The following is a 20,482-nucleotide window of genomic DNA, read 5'->3' on the forward strand; positions in this document are numbered from 1 at the left end:
AGTCAGATTTTCTGCAGAGCCTAGAAGACGGCAGTATGAATGCTCACCATCGGTCAGTATTCTTTATCGCTTCTCGAGCTGTTCAATACACATTCAGTTTGGTAACTACGTAGTGCAGGCGTGAAGAGGGTGTGGAGTAATATCCAGATAATATGTTACACAGCTATCCCCTGACTGCGGTGACATCTTAAGGAAATCTATGAACCGGTTTATTGATGCAGTTTTATCAGCTCCGTAATTATACCTACCTAGTTCCCTATTTTCATACACAGCAGAGTCATAATTTTATGGTCTGTTTGACAGAAAATGTGTTCTGACATAAATGTGTAGTCATGGTCCCTGTGGTCGTTAAAAAAACTGGCAGTGAAAGTAAAAAAAAAAACAAGTTTTCAACCCGAAGGTTGGGATGGTAGGTGACGGTAGAGCTCACCTAGTACCGCATCAATTGTTCCCATGTGCCCAATGGCATGCGAAATTCAAGCATCAGGGTAGGGGGGCCGCTTCCTTCCCACCAATGGTTTCTCAGGAAGATCTGGTACTCGAAAAAATCACACAGCTTGGATGAAGCTGAGGGTGGCTAGAGGCGTTCCATCATTGCTTAAATATTACTTTAAGTTAGATATTTTAATTTAATTAGAATTTTGAAAAAATTTCATTTTTTGTCTTTTATTCCGCCATCCGTAATCTTTTTTGTTATTCTTATAGTTTTCCAGTGCGATTAACCTCGAATAAAAACTATGGATATTTTATTTAGTCTTGTTCGTTCGAAAGTAGATCTTAGAGGTATCGCTTGGTAAGGCACTTAAAATTGGCTAGGGGAAAATAAAGGGCTGCGATTAAAGCATATGGACAGTGGCTAATGCTGATAATTCCTTATTTCTATCTCGAGAATTCTGAAATTGATGATCCTGTGGTTCAGTTAATAGAGGAATTCATACTAGGAAATTAATCGTCTTTCAATATTCATTGTTTTTTCTTTATGTTTCGTCGACTTTCAGATGAGGTGTTACATTTGCGTGTCACCAGTTGGCCTACCCACGTGCCATTCACACTGAAGTAAAAAGACGAGGCTAAAAGTTGAATATGCGTTCTGATGTGTTTCTGCTGTGTTTTATATCTACTTTCTCTGTTTCTCCAGTGTTGTCTTATCCCACTCCGTCTTATCGTAAAGAGGTCAACTGCACTTACTGTTGGCATTCGGCCCTGTGAGAGGCAGTTATGTTTATTGACATTGAACAAAGAGCGTAAGGGAACTTTCCCTTCAACACGATGACGCAAAACGGAGAGCGAAATTAAGTATGGGCGCATGGGCCCGCCGTTCTAATAAACTCGAAGCGTTTTCGCTTCCTTTTAAAAACAGTTAATCATCGGTAAAAGTTGAATAATGGGATGATTTTTTAAGACTTGTAACCCAAAACTGTAATTGTGTTTATCATTCCAAAAATTATCACGCTCGCATATATATATATATATATATATATATATATATATATATATATATATATATATATATATAAATTAAATTAAGTATATGCATCTTTGTGTAAATTTCGATTAATAATTTTTCCAAACACAGAAACATAAAGAAAAGTCACGTATATATTTAGCGTCTCGACGGCAAGGACGCCATCTTCGGAATGCCGTTCTCGGGGGAAGGGGGGATATGGGGGGGGAGGTAGGTAGTAACGGACGAAGGGTGAACGCACAAGGGGGTGGGAGGGGATGGTGATGGATAATTTCAGTGGGCTAAGGCCAGCCCGGGAGTTTTGAGCGATTCAAGTAGCCAGGTTTGTGCCATCTCATGTTTTCTTACCTCTATGCTGCTTGAGGTTTAAGGGAGGGTTTCTATCACCGAAACAAAGAAGCAGGGTTATCAAAGGGTTTGCCGTATGCAGCAGCGGTAATATAAGTGGAATAATTAAGGAAGGCGGGATATTCAGTGAATAGTGGTGGTTATTCATGGAGGGAAAGTTCGGTGGTCCATTCACCCATATAGGAGGCAGGACAGGAGCTACCATACATGATATTCGGTACATAGTGTCTTTTGAAGTGCAGGTGGCAAAGGAATCAATCTTTGGTTGGGAATTGGTAGTCAGGGAAGTGGCGGGTCATAGAAGATGGCAGCATTTGCAGGGTGGGCGGTTACATGGCGCAAAGAGGGGCGGAGAAGAGACGGGGGCCGCAGATGATGAAAACTTCGTCCTTAGAACCACTTAAATTATTAATATTAGAAAGATGTTGGAGGAAAAGTAGAAAAATTTCGTGCAACTCGCAAAAGTTTTCGGGGCCAGGAGGAGGTCCCTTCATTAGCTTGAGAAGAATGAGTTGAAAGTGAAATGATCTATTGTGGATGTTGCTTGGAGGGGAGAGTGGGGGTTAGGAGAGGAGAAATAAGCGGGGAAAATGAGGGTGTGTGCTACAATTTAATGGGAAGGAGCGGGATTTAATTTGGCAATGAGAAAGGAGTAATATGCTAACTAAGAATTAAGGCCGATGTTTGAGGAAGCGGAGACAATGTAGCCTATTGAAAACTGTTGAGTCCTTTAAGGGTGGAATGACTTTAACAACCAGTTAATTGATAGTTACGTGTTTTTGAGATTTTTACTAGATACAGCGGGAGGTAGAACGTGGAGAATAGAAACTGGAAAAAAATTAACAATTGAATGATCGTGGGTTAGAGCATGATTTGGTACCGGAAACTGTGAGGAAAATGTTCTATGGCTGTCAATACCGATGGAAAGGGGAGTAGAAGTTTGACTTATGTGAAAAGAGGGTCACTGGTTGCAATATAGTGCGTATGCGGCGTTTTTGAAGTGCAGGTTCCGTGTGATGAAATCAAAAGTGGGCTACGACTCCGTATTAGCACTGGTGAAAACGGAAAGGAAACGAATGAGAGGGCATTTTTCTCAGCGTGGCCGAAGACGGGCATAAGACCCTGGGGTTTCGGAGGAAGAAGCGGTGTGTGGAGGGCGGTAGGGCGGCAGAATGTTGTGAAGGGTGGGTATGTCGTCTGTGGTTTTTGTTTGATGGAGAAATTGTTTAATATTTCCCCTAGGCCATCTAATTGTCAAGAAGTGTTGTTCTTAGACTTGCAAGTGATTTTCAGGCTTCCTGTCGATCGATTAAAATGGTATATTGTTAATAATAATGTTGCTGACCTCGCCACTTATGGCATTTTTGTTCAGGTTTTCGATTTTATTGAAGCAATGCATAATGTTTTTTTTGAGAATTTTGATTTCACTATCTTGTAAGTTCACGTTTTCCTGAGGGAGGGTTCACTTTCTATGACTTACCATTAGAAGATAATTGTTTTCATCCGCCTGGTGTACTTAATCGATATTCCTCAAATTTGCTTTCGTTCTAGAGAATGGTATTTTATTACGCGTCCAATATCACCGCGAGGCTACCATCGAAACCTATAACAAATAATTATTGCAACATAATTAATATTGGCCCGAAGAAACGTGGTTGGGGACGGGGAACCCTTTTAATTACCCCTGATAGACCCTGATAACCTGAAAATATTCCCTCGAAAACCTGGGGGGATCAGGATAGTGCGGTAGCTAACCTGCTAACTTCCCACCCACAAGGCTCGGGTTCGAATCCCGAAGGCGGAAGATATTTTTCAGTGATACTCCAATCCCTACTTGAGGTGCTTTTTGGAGAGCACTTTGAGATCATGCCGTCCGTCGGATGGAACATTAAGCTGCGGATCCCTTGGAGCCTTTCGTTAAGAGTAGGCTAATGCCGATGCCGTTTTTCTCTCCACCCATCATCCTTTCCTGTCAAACTACCTCTGCTGTCGATCGCCTCCTCTAAAAATGCTGCTCGAAAACCTGTAAAACTTGGGGAATTCCTCGAAAATTCAACCTTGGACAAATTGAATATAATTGAGATCATTATTCATCGTGATATTTGAACACTACCCTTTATGATGTTTTTCTTTTGTTTTAAAATTGGCAACTGGTGAGGGTAAAGAAAGAAACTGCACTTCCACATAAAGATTTAATATTTCACGACCGTAGTTTCGATGCTGCGCATCATAGAAATCATGGTCGTGAAATATTAAATCGTTATGTGGAAGTGCAAAGTTTCTTTCTTTACCCTCATCATTAAGGATTTCCACAAAGTTAAACCTGAAACTGCTATGTTTGGCCACTGGTGTTTATCAAAGTTGGTGTTTTAGTATATGGTGTTTTTATTATGAATATCGAACTTCAGTTGTTTCGCAACAGAGTTCATCATCATCATCAACTCAATATTGCTACATATTTTCTCATTAGAGGATTAATTTTTTACTTATCACACACTAACCACTTAACTCTTCTTTATAATTCTGTGTATACTTCTCACTAATTGTCTGTTTATATGTGATTTGTTTTGGAATTGAAAAATCACAATTTTTTCCGTGTTTCAAATGTAATCATTTATTGTTTTCTCTTTATTTCTAGTGTGACTACGGCGTGCAACATGAATAAGCTTTGCAAGCAAGTTAGTATTGAGAGCCCTGGGCCCTCAGTCAAAGATTGTGTGTTTAGCTTTGAAGTTCCAGTTCCTGATGTCCCTCCCAACGGAGCCAGGATTCGCGTAAGTATTTTTGGTTTTAATGTTTTGACTTAAAGTTTTTAAAATCAATTTCCTTTGTATCTGAAATCTTGCAATATACTTCGCGAAATTTGAGAATGAAGAATTTTTTGTGGGTGGTGCTCTCTTCCTCCACCGTCCTTCGAATTGGTCGTAACATGCCTCATATCGCGAAGTAAGACAGATTTCTGCGATTGCTTAACAAGTCCGCTATTTTGCAATAAACCTCGGCCATCGCGCGTCTTCTTATTAATTGCTCAAAAATCTTCTTAGCTCTAGCTGAATTCTTGCAGGTCAACTAAAATAAAGTATTATTAAAAAAATAAATATAAAATTCTACGAAATAAAACGCCCTCAATAATGTGAAGGGGTATGAATATTACTTCACACTCAATGAATAGTTAATCCGCGTTACAAGAGATCCATACCATACGTGTACGCTGCAGCATAATTTCCTTAAAAAGAAGCTTTAGATATACGCACTGAAGTCGAAAGCCATTAATTAATTCCCGATTGCAATTCCGGCCTCCTGCAGCTACTCGTTGCGGGACGTGTGGGCAGATCGTCCCACGTGCGTTTGCACGATCGGCATTGAACTCGTTTTTCTCAATCACGGCGAAGCGGGCGCAATAAATGTGCATAGTTGCCCGCACCAACTTTCTCCGAGCGATCGCTCCCGCCCTTTTGACTTCGTTCCGTGCTGCGAGTACACTTCTTCTAAAAATAACGCCTTGTGGACTGATTATGCTTAGTTTGGTAATGAGTATTAATTCAGTTATTATTTAATTATCGTTAATTAGTTATTAACGTGCACTTCAATTTGCCACGATATAATTATCCGCCTAAAATGAAGGAATTCTTGTATATTTTATTAATTGATGTATGCAGTTTTGCAGTACCTAGCGATTTAGCTGCACGAAGAAAACTTCCAAAATTGGCGGTAACATACCTACAGGTATTCCGTAGGTAGTTCAAAGGGCACCTCTCTCCATATGATTCCAACATTATTAAGAAATGACGCTCACATAATAATAGCCTTCCTACGCAAAACTAGTGAATATGATACTGACGCAGAAAGATTAATTACTTAAGATTACATAAATATGTACAATTTGGGAATATAATCTATTACAGAACATTGAACATTTAGAGAAATAGTTCCATGGATAGCAAAAATATGCTTTAATTAGTCGTGAAGCTCGTTTATTGAACCAGGATTGATTCATGGCTATATTAATTCATTTTTACATTCGCACAATTTGTAAATTATGAATTACTAGGGATACAATGTTTTGATGAGAAAAAGGACCTAATTCTTCATTTATAAATAGAAAACTACATTATTTTATGGTCACACAATTCGTTTCGTGAATAATTATTCGGGGATTGGGAGTTTAAATACAATAAGAACCAAATATCTCATTTGTGAAATAGAAGAATGCAATAGAAAATTTTATTATTTTCATTGGAAGGTATTTCGCGCTATTTTGGGTTCTATAATATCGAGTGATTCAAGAACTTTTGTGATAGATTTAATGTGTATATATTTATTTGTATTATAATTATGCGGTAGTTTTTTAGGTATATGAAATAGAATTTGATTAAAGTTTAGGGGAGGTATTTGATGACTGCTTATTTCACAGGATTATAGGTGCTCTATTTATTCATGGTAGCTTGAAATAAAACTATGGAGGGTGTTATTCATATTAATCGGTGTCTGCTTCTGGAAATCGCTTGAATTTTTGAATAGCGAATACCGTGGTGTATTTCGAGGCAAGAAAAAATATGGCATATGAGCTTACTGTTGTTTCCTTTATCGGGCATAATATTAGTCTCGGTAATTATCAAGGAACCCAAAACTTGAAAACGCGTCAGATCCAAGGAATTAATTCAGATAACGAATAAATTAAAGTGACTTTCCCGAAGCCTCCTCAGCCTGATTCCATGAATCAGGTTAGGTGGAAGATGACCACGAATTTTGTATGTCCCAGAAAGTGGATTCCAACCCCTGCGACTTTGAGTAGAATGGAAAAAATTGGTGGAATAGCATCGCAAAAAATAATATTGGCTTCTCTGCAAAGTAATGGTATTTACTCATTAAGATATTTCCACTGTTTTATTTTGTGAAAAAATATATATCGTTTTATTGAAAGATCTGACATGACGTGAAAACTTGCGAGATCTATGCATTTATCATTCATAGTCGAGTTCTAAAATGCGTAATTACATTATTTTACGGCGACTAATATAGTTCTCTCTCTCGGAATTTTTTTATCCTCAAATTCCCCATGAAGTAACCGTGATTCTTGATTGATTTAACTGTAGTTTATTGTATCTTTGATTTGTTCATATATATTAAGCCTATATATTTCAGGAATCATAGTGCAGACGATAATACAATTTGTTGTTGGTCATAAAAAAATATCCCTCATTGAGGGTACAAATTTCAGGTGTACTAAGGGCATGGCCCATCGGTATGCGACCGTGGAGTGGTGAGATTCTCAAGATTCCGTAAGTCGTGTATACGGTATGCTTCCTGATTCTGCTACTTCAGTGTGGAACCTGTCTGAAATCGTCACCAATGGGAAATTTAAGAGGGAAAGGGACGGCACCTGGAAGAGAACATTTGTATCGATAATTCCAAATAGCGCCTCGTATCCATAGATCCATTTGATGAAATACGGTTTTTTATGCATCATAAGTCTGATGTTACTGTATATGTTTTTTCGTACTCCCCCAATTTATTCATGGCGTTAATTTATCTGCCCCACTAAAAGCAGTTATTACAGGATGACTCCTTCAAAAAGTAACTGTCGCGGCATCCCCAGCAGTTTCTTGCAGTTATGTCATGAATTCCGAAACTCAGTTTACATCTGAATCTTTCAACATCATAGATCCTTTCGTATTAAATATGTATTTTCACTTGATAGTGGGCTAAATAATTGTTGTTTACGAATCTTGTTGTGGTACTCAATATTCTCTGCAGATATTCTCCAACTCACCTAAATTTATCAATGCCATCCTGCGTGGCGCTGGAAGGGTATTACACTTCCACTGCTTGGAGTCACTCATTCTTTCCTTCTTCAGATATTCCTGTACTGCATTAACTTGATTTTACACCCACATATCTCGTGACTGTCAATCGTAAAAAAGGGCTGTGTTTCAAAGAGCGGAAAGAGATTACATTTGAAGTCGATAGACGTATGTCCATAAATTCGAGAGAGAATCTTTTTTAAGATTCGCAAGATCATCATCAGATTGTACATCTACGCATCGAGTTGATTGATGAGTTCTTATGTACAAGATAAGATGACGAGGCCAGCTGAAATAAGTCAGTTATCCGAAAAATGAAGACTACCATTCAAATACTTGATTGTTAGACTTCCAATCCTCGTTTTTTGTTGAAAAGAGAATGTTGTTCTTTTTGTTGTCGCTAAAATATTAAGAGCGTTTTTACGAGCATTCGTGCAAGGCATCGGCCGCTCCACTGAGAACCGATTAGAAAGGCGGTGAGACCTCGCAAGTCACAGGAACTGAAATAAATTATCATTAGAGTGCAGTGGGAGCTCACGAATTGCTGCTGGGTATTCCCGTGGATGCTGTCGTGCTTTGGAGAGGCACGTTTGGCGTGGTCATTTGCGCAGTTGAGGATGGTGAGTTTCAGTAAAAACATATGGGGTGGAGGAGGGTAAAACCCGGCATAAGAATGCCCTTATAGAAAGGTGCCTCATTGACCTAGGTCTAACGTCCACGGCATGAAGCGCACTTCCGTTTGAATGCTTGTCATTCAGCGGGTGAGAGACAACCGAATGGTGTTCTGAAAATTGAACCGTCTCTTCTAAAGAATCGAACAAAAATTTTTAGTATAGGAAGCTGCAGCTTTATATTGGGGTATTTTGTGAAATATTGCTCCCAAATAGTATTCATAAGTATTTGCGACTCAGCGTTTCAATTTGTGTTCCGCCCTATTATTTTGCCTACAACTCGAAAATTTAGGTAAGATCTGGGGATATCGATCGTCATGTTGTATTAATTTCTAAAGAAAAACTTATTTGATTAGATTTATGTTTACTTCTGTGATCATCTTCTCCATGTCCGGACAAATCATTCCACCACTTGTAGCAGATTGCCATATTTTATCAGCTAATTCTCAACAAAGCATCCATGGATGGCACGGTCTTTGCAATAGGGATACATTTGCAACGGAATAAGAGTATTCCTCAGATGATGCTATCCAACCCATTTGCAGCAGCCAATGACATTTTAGCGATTTAAATCAGGTAAATGGGAGTAAGGAAGTCATCGCTCTTCCATTTCATTTACCTGCATCAGTTGTGCACTGGTTTGGGAGTCGGTGGAATCACGAAGATTAAATGCGAAAATTCAACTACTAGATACGAGTATCTATGTATGTACGTATATACAAATCGTATGAATTTGACGCTGAGAGGGACGGAATAAGTCTGTCCATATTGTGCTTGTAGGTGAGTGGCGAGGTAAATATTCTCGACTGCGGAAGAGTCCTCATTTAGGGTGCCTTTTTCTCCTCCGCATTTCGTGACCACCACAGCAGAAAAAATCGCATAAGAAAATACGACTGGCCCAAGTTAGATGAGAGTGAAATGCTAATGATTAACAGTTACCCTTATGCCTGGTGACTGATAAGATCCCTTGCCCCATCTTTTCGCGGTAGTTCGTAGGATATGCTGTAAAATGTAGTTGCAGTAAGCTCTCCAGGCTAGAGGAATTCAGACAAAGGACAGTGAGAAACTACATATATCGAAATTCAGGAGACTCAATTAACTTGTAATTCCCGGTTCCCTTTGTCTACTACCCTGAGAATCCATTATTCCATCGCCATAATTGCGCATTCTAAGATTTGGAAAAACATTTACTAATTTAAGGCAATATTCCCAGTAGAATATATCTAATGCAAAACATTTTTTCATCATTTTAGATCCTTCTGAGGACTAAAAAGGTTGCCAATATGCCATCAAAAAACCATCTTTGTACAAACAAGAGAATGACCACTCAGATAAATTATCATATCGAGAAAAACCTCATTTAGAGTTGGCTCTTAAAACTATTTCCAGATGACTGGAAGGAATATTAAGTAGTAAACGGCGACGAATTTATTTAATTTTGATTCAAAGATTACCAGTTTATGGAAGTATCGTGTTAGTATTTGATTCAAGGTGAAAGAAATTCGAATTTCGATTCATGAATCCCCTCAATAATCGATAACAAATTGTTTTTAACAGAGAATCGAATCGGAATGGAGAACCACTGATAAGAATAAAACGAAGACTTTATTACTTCGTGTTCGATATGGATATTTGTAGTACCAAGCGTTTGAAAGGCATTGCCTCACACTGACATTAAAAGTTTACAGGTGTAATTTCTTTTACTTTCACTCAAATAGCACTCGTTTTCCTTCGGAAAGAAAAAAATTATTTGTCACATTATTTTTTTTGCTGAACAGATCGATCTTTCTAAATATAGAGAAAATATTTGCAACACTCGAAAGATGCCATCTGATGAATCAGTCTCTCCCCAATGCGGAAATTATTTTCCTACGCTTACTGTTTTTCATCATGCTGTGGTCGTATTACTGTCGTACTTCCCACTAAACAAATTAACGCGTTGATTTTTAGGGAGCTTTTTTATGGAGGTCGTTTCATCGAAGCAATCTTATTTAGCTGGATTGGCATTCACAAATCTTAAGTTAAATGCATTGAAGTCATAATTCATATAAAATGGAACAAAGGCCGTAGTGTTTTTTACAACCTCGGAATATTGAATGCAAAATAAAAATTAAGCAACTGATATCGCTTTCAAATCCTCGTTTAACTTAGTAATTCACTAGAAACGAATCCTACCTGGCATCTATAAATTCATTCTCCCTTCATCTTTCACGATATTTACAAAGATATAAAGACGTCGAAAATAAAAAAAATGAATAATGAATTAATTAATCATAAAAGGGTGGCGTGGGTCGTTCTCGGTGTATCGATTTCCCGTCCGCGAATTGTGACTATTCTTTTAATCCGTCCGCGATGCCCATCTAAATCATGAGGCTGCGAGTTGAGTTTTCGACGCCGCCCGAACTTCCCACTCATCCCGTGGGATTAATGATGTTTTCCCCAGGGGTTTAATTATCGAGAGGTGCGGGAAGCTTTTCCTAGGAGTCGTGCCGGGCAAAGGATTTCGTCGTTTCCGCCTCCCATTCCATCCTTCTTTCAGCCCTCTGACCGCACGTGTCCTATCCTATCTCTTCCTCCTCCTCCACGTGCGGGCGGGGGAGGGTCAGAGAGGGGTATTGGAGGGAGCGGGGTTGTTCGGGTTTGGGGCGATGATTCCTGTCAGCTGACTGCTGCATTTTCCGCGGTGGCCTAATCAATATCCCCCTCATCCACAGTGAGAGTGAGGGGGTTGGATCAGAAAATTCGCGCATGTGTGCGTGGCCCACCCCTTTCCCCCGGGCGCTCCACCCCAAACCACCTCCCCCTGATCCACCTCCCACTCCTCAATTCCCCCATAGCAACGGCCAGGGCTCGAAACCAAGCATTTTGCGATGTTATATTCGCGAATTAGTTTCCTGGAATGAAAGAGGTCCTGCTTCGTGTTCGCCTCCATCCTCGGATCCGTTGTCGAGGGATGTAAAAGGTTTTGACTACGTTTCCAAACCCAGTTTTTTTTCTTGGTCTCCTTGTATGAATGAGAAGTGCTAGTCGAAATATTCTTTTTCCATTATGTAACCGAGCTAAAGTACAGATTGTAAGTGTTAATCCGGAGAGAATAACGAGATCGCTTATCTTTGAAAGCCTAACTTCGACAAATATGCAGTCTTTTCAGTTGCGTTACTCATTTAGTAATACTGAGATAGTATTGCTGAAGCGGAAGTGTAGGGGTTAATTCTGAATTTCTGTAAGCAGTCATGCCCTTTTATACGTACCAAAAATTCTTTAAGTTTATTTTAGCATGAATATTATTTGCATTAACCATAAAAAATAGTATTCCTGCGAACCTTTTTTTGGCCCGTGGCTGATCGTATGAATTAAATCCCATGGTCTTCATCTTTTGCAATCGAGAAGTACCTTTTCCACTCTCTCAGAGATAAGGTAGACGCGTCTTTGAAGGCTTCCAAAGGTACCCATACGAGATTTTTTTGACTTTTAAACCTTGAAACTCTCTTCAAAGGTCCATGAAATAAATTAAAGTGATCTTTCAAAACCACCTCTTCGGGGTCGCCTTTGTTTCCGAGATAAGATGTATATGCGCTGGATTAAACGGCTCAATTTTCATCGTATTTTCTCCACGAATTGTGCATTGCTAATCGGATCACAGTTTAAAAATATCACGACCGATTTCAATGAATAAAAGCATTAATGTAATTCTTCCCTGACACCAATACTTTCATTATTTATGTTGCCATATTTATGCTCGTGAAATCATTTTCAGACTTCAAAGCTTAAAATAATATTCACTCCCATTCACATTCTGTATTGGATAAAAGTGAGGAAATCTGAGGGAGTGGGTATATTGGCGCTCAGAAAAATGATGGAGAAATTTAATCGTATATTAATTATCATCAGTTTATACAGCTGTAAGCTTCGTTTCGTATGAAGTAGAGTTTTATTCGATGGAATCCGGAAAGTGGACAGCATTAAAAATTCATTCCATCGGGTGAAAAATTCCTTCGCGCTCAGAAAAAAATGCTCTCTGTAAGAGGTTCAGTGAAGGTCATCCACTCGTGAGTTTGCGCCCATGACTTTTCATGGCATGCAATGCCATCATTTTGGACTTCTCTAATTACAACTACTGGATGTTACAATTGTCAAATACTTGCCTAGTTTTTCAAGGTTTCCAACGAGGCGGGCCCGAAACCATACCGAACTAAAATTTTGGGAAATGAAACTGTATATTTTTCGCGCGTACATCCAAGAAATATGGATGGGAGCGTTATTTAGTTCAATCATGACCTCCCACATCATCAGTGAACAAGTGCCTCCTTATAAGCTTGAGGTGCTTCTCATCGAATCAAAATACTTACGATTATTTTGAATTACTTTCAGTGCATTTCCATTGGACTGTAAGGTGATATCTGCCAAGGAATATTTGTTTAGTGATGGCATGATCCACAAAGGTATTCCTGTGAACTTAGTCATCCTGTTGTTATAATTCCATCCATCTAACACTTAATTCATAACAATAAAAAATACTGTTACAGTAGGAATCGCGTACCAGGAATACGGAATGCTCCTCTACTTGACACCTTTCCAAAATATTACTCTTTTATAACTCCTTTTATTAGGCTGGCTTGATGTAAATAACACCATCGCAAGAGTACCGCAATAATTCCACTATTACTGCGCGTTTATGGAAAGGAAGAGGGATAAAATCACTCCGTCGCAGCTGCAAGTAGGTCACCACAGCGTAGGCCTTCGGCATGACGCACGCCTAATTCAAGGCCACGTTGAGGGTTGCCGGAATCAACATCCTTCCGTATTCCTGCCGCCTGCCTCTCCGTTCATAATTAAATTCTCTTCCTTCGTTCACTCGCTCCGTACCCGGCTCTCAGCTGAAAAGTTTATTATTTTTTCAGGTATTTGTGAATGATATATTCGGAAAAGAGGCCAATTCACGTTTCGGACCCTAGTGTCTGATAGATAAAACTTATGGACTGAATGAACATTGGTCATTGGTATTGCTATGGTAAAAATACACTTCGGCTATGTTTGTGTTCAAGAATTTGGCAGGCTGAAAAAATATAATGCGTATATCGTATTGGTACACGCATGTATGTGTCCGTTGGACGCGGTAGTCCAGGTGGTAGAGCGTTGGAATGCTGACCGGAGGGAGCCGGGTTCGATTCCCGGGCAAGCACTCTGGACACCTGCAGCTCCACCAAATATATTGTGATTTTTCGGGTACCAGGTCTTCCTGGGAAACCGTAACCGGCACAGGGAAAGTATCTGGCCCCCCCTATCCTGATGTGTGAATTTCACACGCCGCCGGAGTGACTTCTAGTACTGGGTGAACTCTATCATCACCTACCAAATCGACCTTCGGGTTGATTACTGTGTTTATGGTTTATATATATATATATATATACATATAATATATATATAATATATTTATTATATATTATATATATAAATAATATATAATATATATATATATATTATATATATGTATATAATTTTTATTATTACTATCGGCAAGCTAACGATTCAGGTTGATTTTGGATGGATTCGAGCTATCAAACGACCCAGCCACAGTTCCCTTGTCTTTCTTAACAAAAAACGGCCCGATTCTAATCCCATAACTATCGCACTGACTTTTCAATGCGCTCAGCAGAGTTTGCAACCCCTTGGCTGACTAACAAACTGAAGCTTGGTCATCCGCATACCCAAGTGATTTTATGATTTGCTCTCAGACTTTCATCCCTATCTGCGTGCAGGTCTTTGCAAGCATTTTTGACCCTTACCTCCACATATACGTTGAACAGCACATATGATAATGGACAACACTGTTTTACTCCTCTTCCTAAATGAAGAGGAGTACAACTGTAAATGCATGTAGGTAGTACATGGGGACACCAGGGTACTCACAACTTCACCCGAGCTGTGTGATTTTTCGGGTACCAGAACTTCCTAGAAAAACATAGGCGGAATATGCAAAGGATCTGCCCCCCCTTCCGTGATGTGTGAGTTTCACACCACAGTAGGCTTAATATTGGGTGAACTCTACCATCACCCACCAAACCGATCTTTGTGTAGAAAACTATGTTTTTTTACTGTCTTGATGACACAATTATATGCATAAATTCTGATTAAAAATTTACTAAACATAGAAGCACATAGAGCAAAATGTGTCGATCATCCATTGTGTAGGCTGTGCCAATCCAAAATCCACCAAAATTGGTAGTATACTTTACCTTACCCACGGCCTTATTTAGTTTCATCTCCCTTAATGCCCTTTCTATCTCATTGTCCAGTATGCCTGGACCTAAGCTATCTTCTTCTACGTCATGTTCCTTTTCAATGTCTAACTTTGTTGGTCTAAGCTCTTTACTATACAGTTCTTCTACATATTCCTTCCATCTCTCTTGGATCTTTCCTGCGTCAACTATTACCTTACCGGCCTTATCTCTAACTGCTATCGTTGATCTCCCTTTCTTACTTCCCGATAACGATTTAACTTTGCTGTAAAGCGCACCGATTTCCCCCTTCCTCTGCAGACTTTCCATATCCTCGCACTGCGTCTTCCACCATGCTTCCTTTGCTTTATTTGTTGCCCGCCTTAATTTATTGTTCAATTCTTTGTGCCTCATTTTGCCTAATTCTGTATTTATATTCTTCCATTTTCGCCGCTCATCCATTTTTGTAATCATCTCATCCGTGATCAATGGTTTACGAGTCCTTTTAGCGTTAACGGTTCCAATAGTGTCTTTTGCCGCTTTAGACAACCCTTTTTTGATACATTCCCATTTTTCTTCGATAGTACTTAGCTCTTTACCGTCCTCCATGATTTTCTCTACCGCCTGTTTGTATTCCTTTCTTTTCAACCCATTTAACGCTTCTACATTCCATTTTCTAACTCGCCGCCCCTGCCTTATCTTTTTAAAACGTACGCTACATTTCATAGCAACTAAATTGTGGTCTGAGTCCGCATCCGCTCCCGGGAAGCTGTGGGAATTTATCACACTGTTCCTAAACCTGTGTCTAACCAGGATATAATCTAGCTGATATCTTCCCGAGTCACCTGGCATTTTCCATGTATACCTGCGTCTTTTGTGGTGTCTGAACCAAGTGTTGGTGATAACTAAGCCCTGTCTCCTGCAGAACTCAACTGCTTTCTCCCCGCGGTCATTCCTTGTGCCTAAACCGTAGTCCCCCACCTCATCACCATCTCTTCCTTCGCCTACCGTCGCATTCCAGTCCCCCATCACTATCAAATGTTTCCCTGCAGGAACACATGCAATCATGTCCTCTAACTGATCGTATATCCTATCGACCTCTTCTTCCTTATGGTTGCTCGGTGGCATGTATACCTGGATAATAACTAAGTTCGTCGGTTCTGCTTTTATCTCCACTAGTAGTATTCTATCCGTTACCTGCTCTATGTTGACTACGCTTCTTCCTACCTCATCATTTAATACTATGGCAACCCCTCGTTGGCTCTCGTCCCCACCGCTGTATATCATTCTATACTTATCACTCCAGTAATCCCCGCTATCTTTCCATCTCACCTCGCATAGACCTAAAATATCTATATTTCCCCTTTCCATCTCTCGCTTAACATTCTCCAATTTCCCCGTCCTCATCATTGTCCTAACATTCCACGTTCCTATTCTAACTAATTTGGTCTTCTTCTCCTGCGTCTTCTGTCCTGCTGCTGCTGGTTTTCCCTTGCAAGGGTTTCGTGGGATGACGACCGCGGAAGCCTTGCCTCCCCCGCTGCCGGGCACGACACACGGCCGATTGGGCCGAGCCCCGTGGTTGCCAGGACTCAAAATATCTCTATTGTCCATCATATTTTTCTAGGGAATGATAATTGAGGTGGTTTCCCGTTGCCTTCCTCAATAGTGTTTTTAACGTGACACCATCACTTACTGGCCGCCCCACTGGGGTCAGACGCCATTGCAGCCGCCTCACTGAGGAACAGACGCTGCGTGGACTACCTTTCGTCTGGCTCCTAACCTTCGACCTATCTGGCATGGGTGACCCTACCAGGAGCAATTGTATATGTATATATATATATATGTATATATATATATATATATATATATATATATATATGTATATATATATATATATATATGTATATATATATATTTACCGGGTCGCGGTAGTCCAGTGGGTAGAGCGTTGGACTGCTGACCGGAGGGTCCCGGGTTCCCGGGCAAGGCACTCTGGGCACCTGCAACTCCACCCAAGCTAAAGTGATTTTTCGGGTACCAGGTCTTCCTGGGAAACCATAACCGGTAAAGGGAAAGGAACTGACCCCCTACCCTGATGTGTGAATTTTCACACGCCGTATAGGGCTTAGTAATGGGTGATCTCTACCATCACCTACTAAACCGACCTTCGGGTTGATTACTGTGTTTATGGTTACTGGCACCCAAAAGTGGTAGGATTGATTTTTTACAGGAATTTTATTGACGATATACTTACATCGACTTAGTAATCTTCAAAGTATGCTCCTTGAGCTGCTACACACTTAGTATAACGTTGCTCCCATTCCCCGTACGCTCGCTGTACATTTTCTTTGGGGATGCCGTTGATGACCCTCGTCGAAGCCTCTTGAACGGCCTTTATCGCGTCAAAACGTCGTCCCTTGAGCTGTCTTTTCATCAGGGGGAAGAAGAAGTCCGGTGGTGCCAGATCGGGAGAATAGGGCGGGTGCGGCAACGTGGCAACGCCGTATTTGGCCAGGAGCTGTCGGTTGACACTCAGAATTTTCGGCACCATCTTGGCGCACACCTTGCGCATGGCTAAGTCCTGTGAAATAATGCGTTGGACGTTGGATGCAGACTGACCCAACTGGTCTGCAATTTCTTCACTGGTTAAGCGTCGGTCTGTGTTCAGCAGTGTCCTCACTCTGTCAACATTCGTGTCGGTTCTTGCCGTCGACGGCCGTCCGGAGCGATGGTCGTCTTCAACGAGCTCCCTACCCTCTTTAAACAACTTATGCCACTCAAATACTGTGGAACGGCTTAAGGCAGTGTCCCCATAAGCCTGCTTGATCATATCGAGGGTCTCAGTTGCCGTCTTCCCGAGTTTCGCACAAAACTTCACGGAATTACGTTGCTCTAAATTCAGATTCATTTTGTTATTCGACGCGGAAAAAAAAAACTTGCTTCACTAAAAACATATTATATATATATATATATATATATATATATATATATATATATATATATATATATATATATATAGATGGATGAGCGGCGAAAATGGAAGAATATAAATACAGAATTAGGCAAAATGAAGTACAGAGAATTGAACAATAAATTGAGGCGGGCAACAAATAAGGCAAAAGACGCATGGTGGAAGACGCAGTGCAAGGATATGGAAAGTCTCCAGAGGAAGGGTGAAATCGGTGCGCTGTACAGCAAAGTTAAATCGTTATCGGGAAGTAAGAAAGGAAGAGCTATGCTAACAGTTAGAGATAAGGCGGGTAAGGTAATAGTTGACGCAGGAAAGATCCAAGAGAGATGGAAGGAGTATATAGAAGAACTGTATAGTAAAGAACTCAGACCAACAAAGTTAGACATTGAAAAAGAAAATGACGTAGAGGAAGATAGCTTAGGTCCAGGCATACTAGACAATGAGATAGAAAGGGCATTAAGGGAGATGAAACTAAATAAGGCCGTGGGGGTAGAAAACATTCCCGTGGAACTTTTAAAATGCTTAGGAAAATGTGGGAGGAAGAGGCTATATGGGCTGATCCGTAGCATTTATGAGGAGGGAATCTGGCCGGAAGACTTTGTGAGGTCAGTTTTAGTTCCGATTCCGAAAAAGGTAAAGGCCACGTCATGTGAGGACTATAGGACAATTAGTTTGATATCCCACGCAGCTAAAGTTGTTCTCAGGATCATAAACAAAAGGATAGAGAGTAGGGCAAACGATTACTTAGGGGATGATCAGTTTGGGTTTAGGAAGGGGAGAGGTACGCGTGATGCCATTGCAGTAATGAGATTATTAATCGAGAGGAATATAGAACACAACCAGGAGGTATTTGCCTGTTTCGTAGATTTCGAAAAAGCGTTTGATAGAGTGAATTGGGAAAAACTAATGAGTATATTGCAGAAAATAGGAATAGATTGGAGGGAAAGGAGGCTAATCCGCAACCTGTACATGTCTCAGACTGCTCAGGTGCGGGTGGGAAACGGGGAGTCAGGATGGGCAGTGTTAGGAAGGGGTGTAGGCAGGGTTGCCCATTATCACCGTTGCTGTTCAACCTGTATGCAGAGGAAATGATCAAAGAGGCATGGGAAGAACTAGAGGTAGGAATGAAAGTGGGCGGAGAATTCGTAAAATCAGTTAGGTTTGCTGATGACCAAGCTTTAGTTTGTCAGTCAGCCAAGGGGCTGCAAGCATTGCTGAGTGAATTGGAAATTCAGTGCGACAGGTATGGGATGAGAATCAACATTAAGAAAACAAAGGTTATGCGATTTTCTAGAAAGAAAAAGGGCAAGCTTAACATTAAAATAGGAGGGCAAAAACTAGAGCAGGTAGAACAGTTTACGTATCTCGGTAGTGTTTTGGACCAACACGGTCAAAGTAGTAGGGACGTAAGGAGAAGAATTGCGCTAGGCAAAGAGGCTTTCACAAGGAGGAGGGAGTTGATGACGGGGACTTTGAGTAAGGATGTTAAGAAAAGACTCGTAAAAACTTTGATATGGAGCGTAGCTATGTACGGCACGGAAACGTGGTCATTGAAGCAGGAGGATAGACGTAGACTGGAGGCTTTTGAAATGTGGGTGTGGAGAAGAATGGAGAAGGTGAAATGGACAGAGAAGAAAACAAATGAGGAAGTACTTGGTATGGTGGGCGAAGAGAGGGGTTTGTTGGGAGCAATCCTATGGAGGCAGGAAAAGTGGATGAAGGGGGTGTTGACCGGCAGTGGGATGTTGAAGACTGTGATAGAGGGTAGAATGTTGGGCAAAAGAGGAAAGGGAAGGAACAGGATAGGGATGTTGGACGGGATGAAGGGCGGAAGAAAGTACTCAGAGATGAAGAGGGACCTGGTGTAGAGTAGAATTTAGGGTTGTGTTTTGTTAGTAGTCACAAAATATTTGTTTGGTAGTTGTGTCCATCGAAAAACCTACCTTAACCGGTAGATTACCTTAAAAAAAATATATATATATATATATATATATATATATATATATATATATATATATATATATATATATATATATATATATATATATATATATATATATATATATCGGTCAGTCTACAACAGTACATTATCCTACCTCTTCTAAAAATTTCCAACAATAAAACAATAAACACTGCATGACATCAGACCAAATTATTAACAAATAAATATATACTTGTGTGTATCTATGTATATCAAAGAATTTCGGCGGTTGATGGTGAGAGTAATGAATTTTCCTCGAGGTATTATTATTTTGCATTATTCTTTTTGTCTGAAAATCTCCGTGGTTTTATTTTTTGCGGAAAATGTCTTTGATTTGGAGAATTGCCATTTCAATCTGGGCACATCCTGCTTCCCACCACCGGTTTAAAAATTATCATGGTTTCAAGTAATTTTTCTGATACCCATATTCATTGATGAGAGCATTGGGTTTCTCTTGCTCTTTTGTTACCACCTATGTCTTGCTTCCAGAACCCAACATCCTGATTCCTCCAAAGATGGGCATTCGTGGGTTGTCTATAATACTCATTGTGAACTTATTTGTCTACTCCAGACATAGATAGTACGTGCTGAGAAAGTTGGGTCTCAAAACACTTTATTTCTTGCTAAGAAATTCTACCATGCATTCTGACTTGTTCTAACCATTTTATCCCTTGTTCTTACAGGTGGTTTGTGCTGGAGCCTGCTACCGCCTCCGTCGTTCGCCATCTATCTCAAGCATTTCCAGTGTGTCCAGCTTGACCAGTGAGCCATCCATTGAGGGAGGATTGCCGGGTGTGTCTGGAGGCTCTGGTTTGCCCACAGCACAAAGCCCAGCCCATCATGGTCTCCGCGATGGTGCCCTCTTTCCGGGATACGAAGTGGCGGGTATTGTGGAGTCTTTGGGATCAGAAGTTAGCCCTTCTTGTGACTATCAAGTTGGAGACCGCGTTGTATTGTACCCATACGAAGGAGTGCCTCATGGGTAAAAACCTTTCCTAATTTTGGATATAGATGGTTTTTT

General features: G+C 40.4%; 1 protein-coding gene across 2 annotated transcripts in view; it reads left to right on the top strand.

Moving 5' to 3' along the window:
• Positions 1-20,482, top strand: part of Drat (Death resistor Adh domain containing target) — a 96,748-nt gene that overhangs the window by 69,618 nt on the left and 6,648 nt on the right. For both annotated transcript variants that reach the window (XM_071583186.1, XM_071583185.1), the window contains exons 2-3: positions 4,452-4,587; positions 20,145-20,443. In XM_071583186.1, the coding sequence (XP_071439287.1) occupies positions 4,471-4,587; positions 20,145-20,443 (416 nt within the window). In that variant the 5' untranslated portion in view covers positions 4,452-4,470. The remainder of the gene's footprint in view (positions 1-4,451; positions 4,588-20,144; positions 20,444-20,482) is intronic.

Source organism: Hetaerina americana, unplaced genomic scaffold (genome assembly GCF_022747635.1).
Source record: "Hetaerina americana unplaced genomic scaffold, ioHetAmer1.1.p SCAF_13, whole genome shotgun sequence".
Classification (NCBI taxonomy): Eukaryota; Metazoa; Arthropoda; class Insecta; order Odonata; family Calopterygidae; genus Hetaerina; species Hetaerina americana.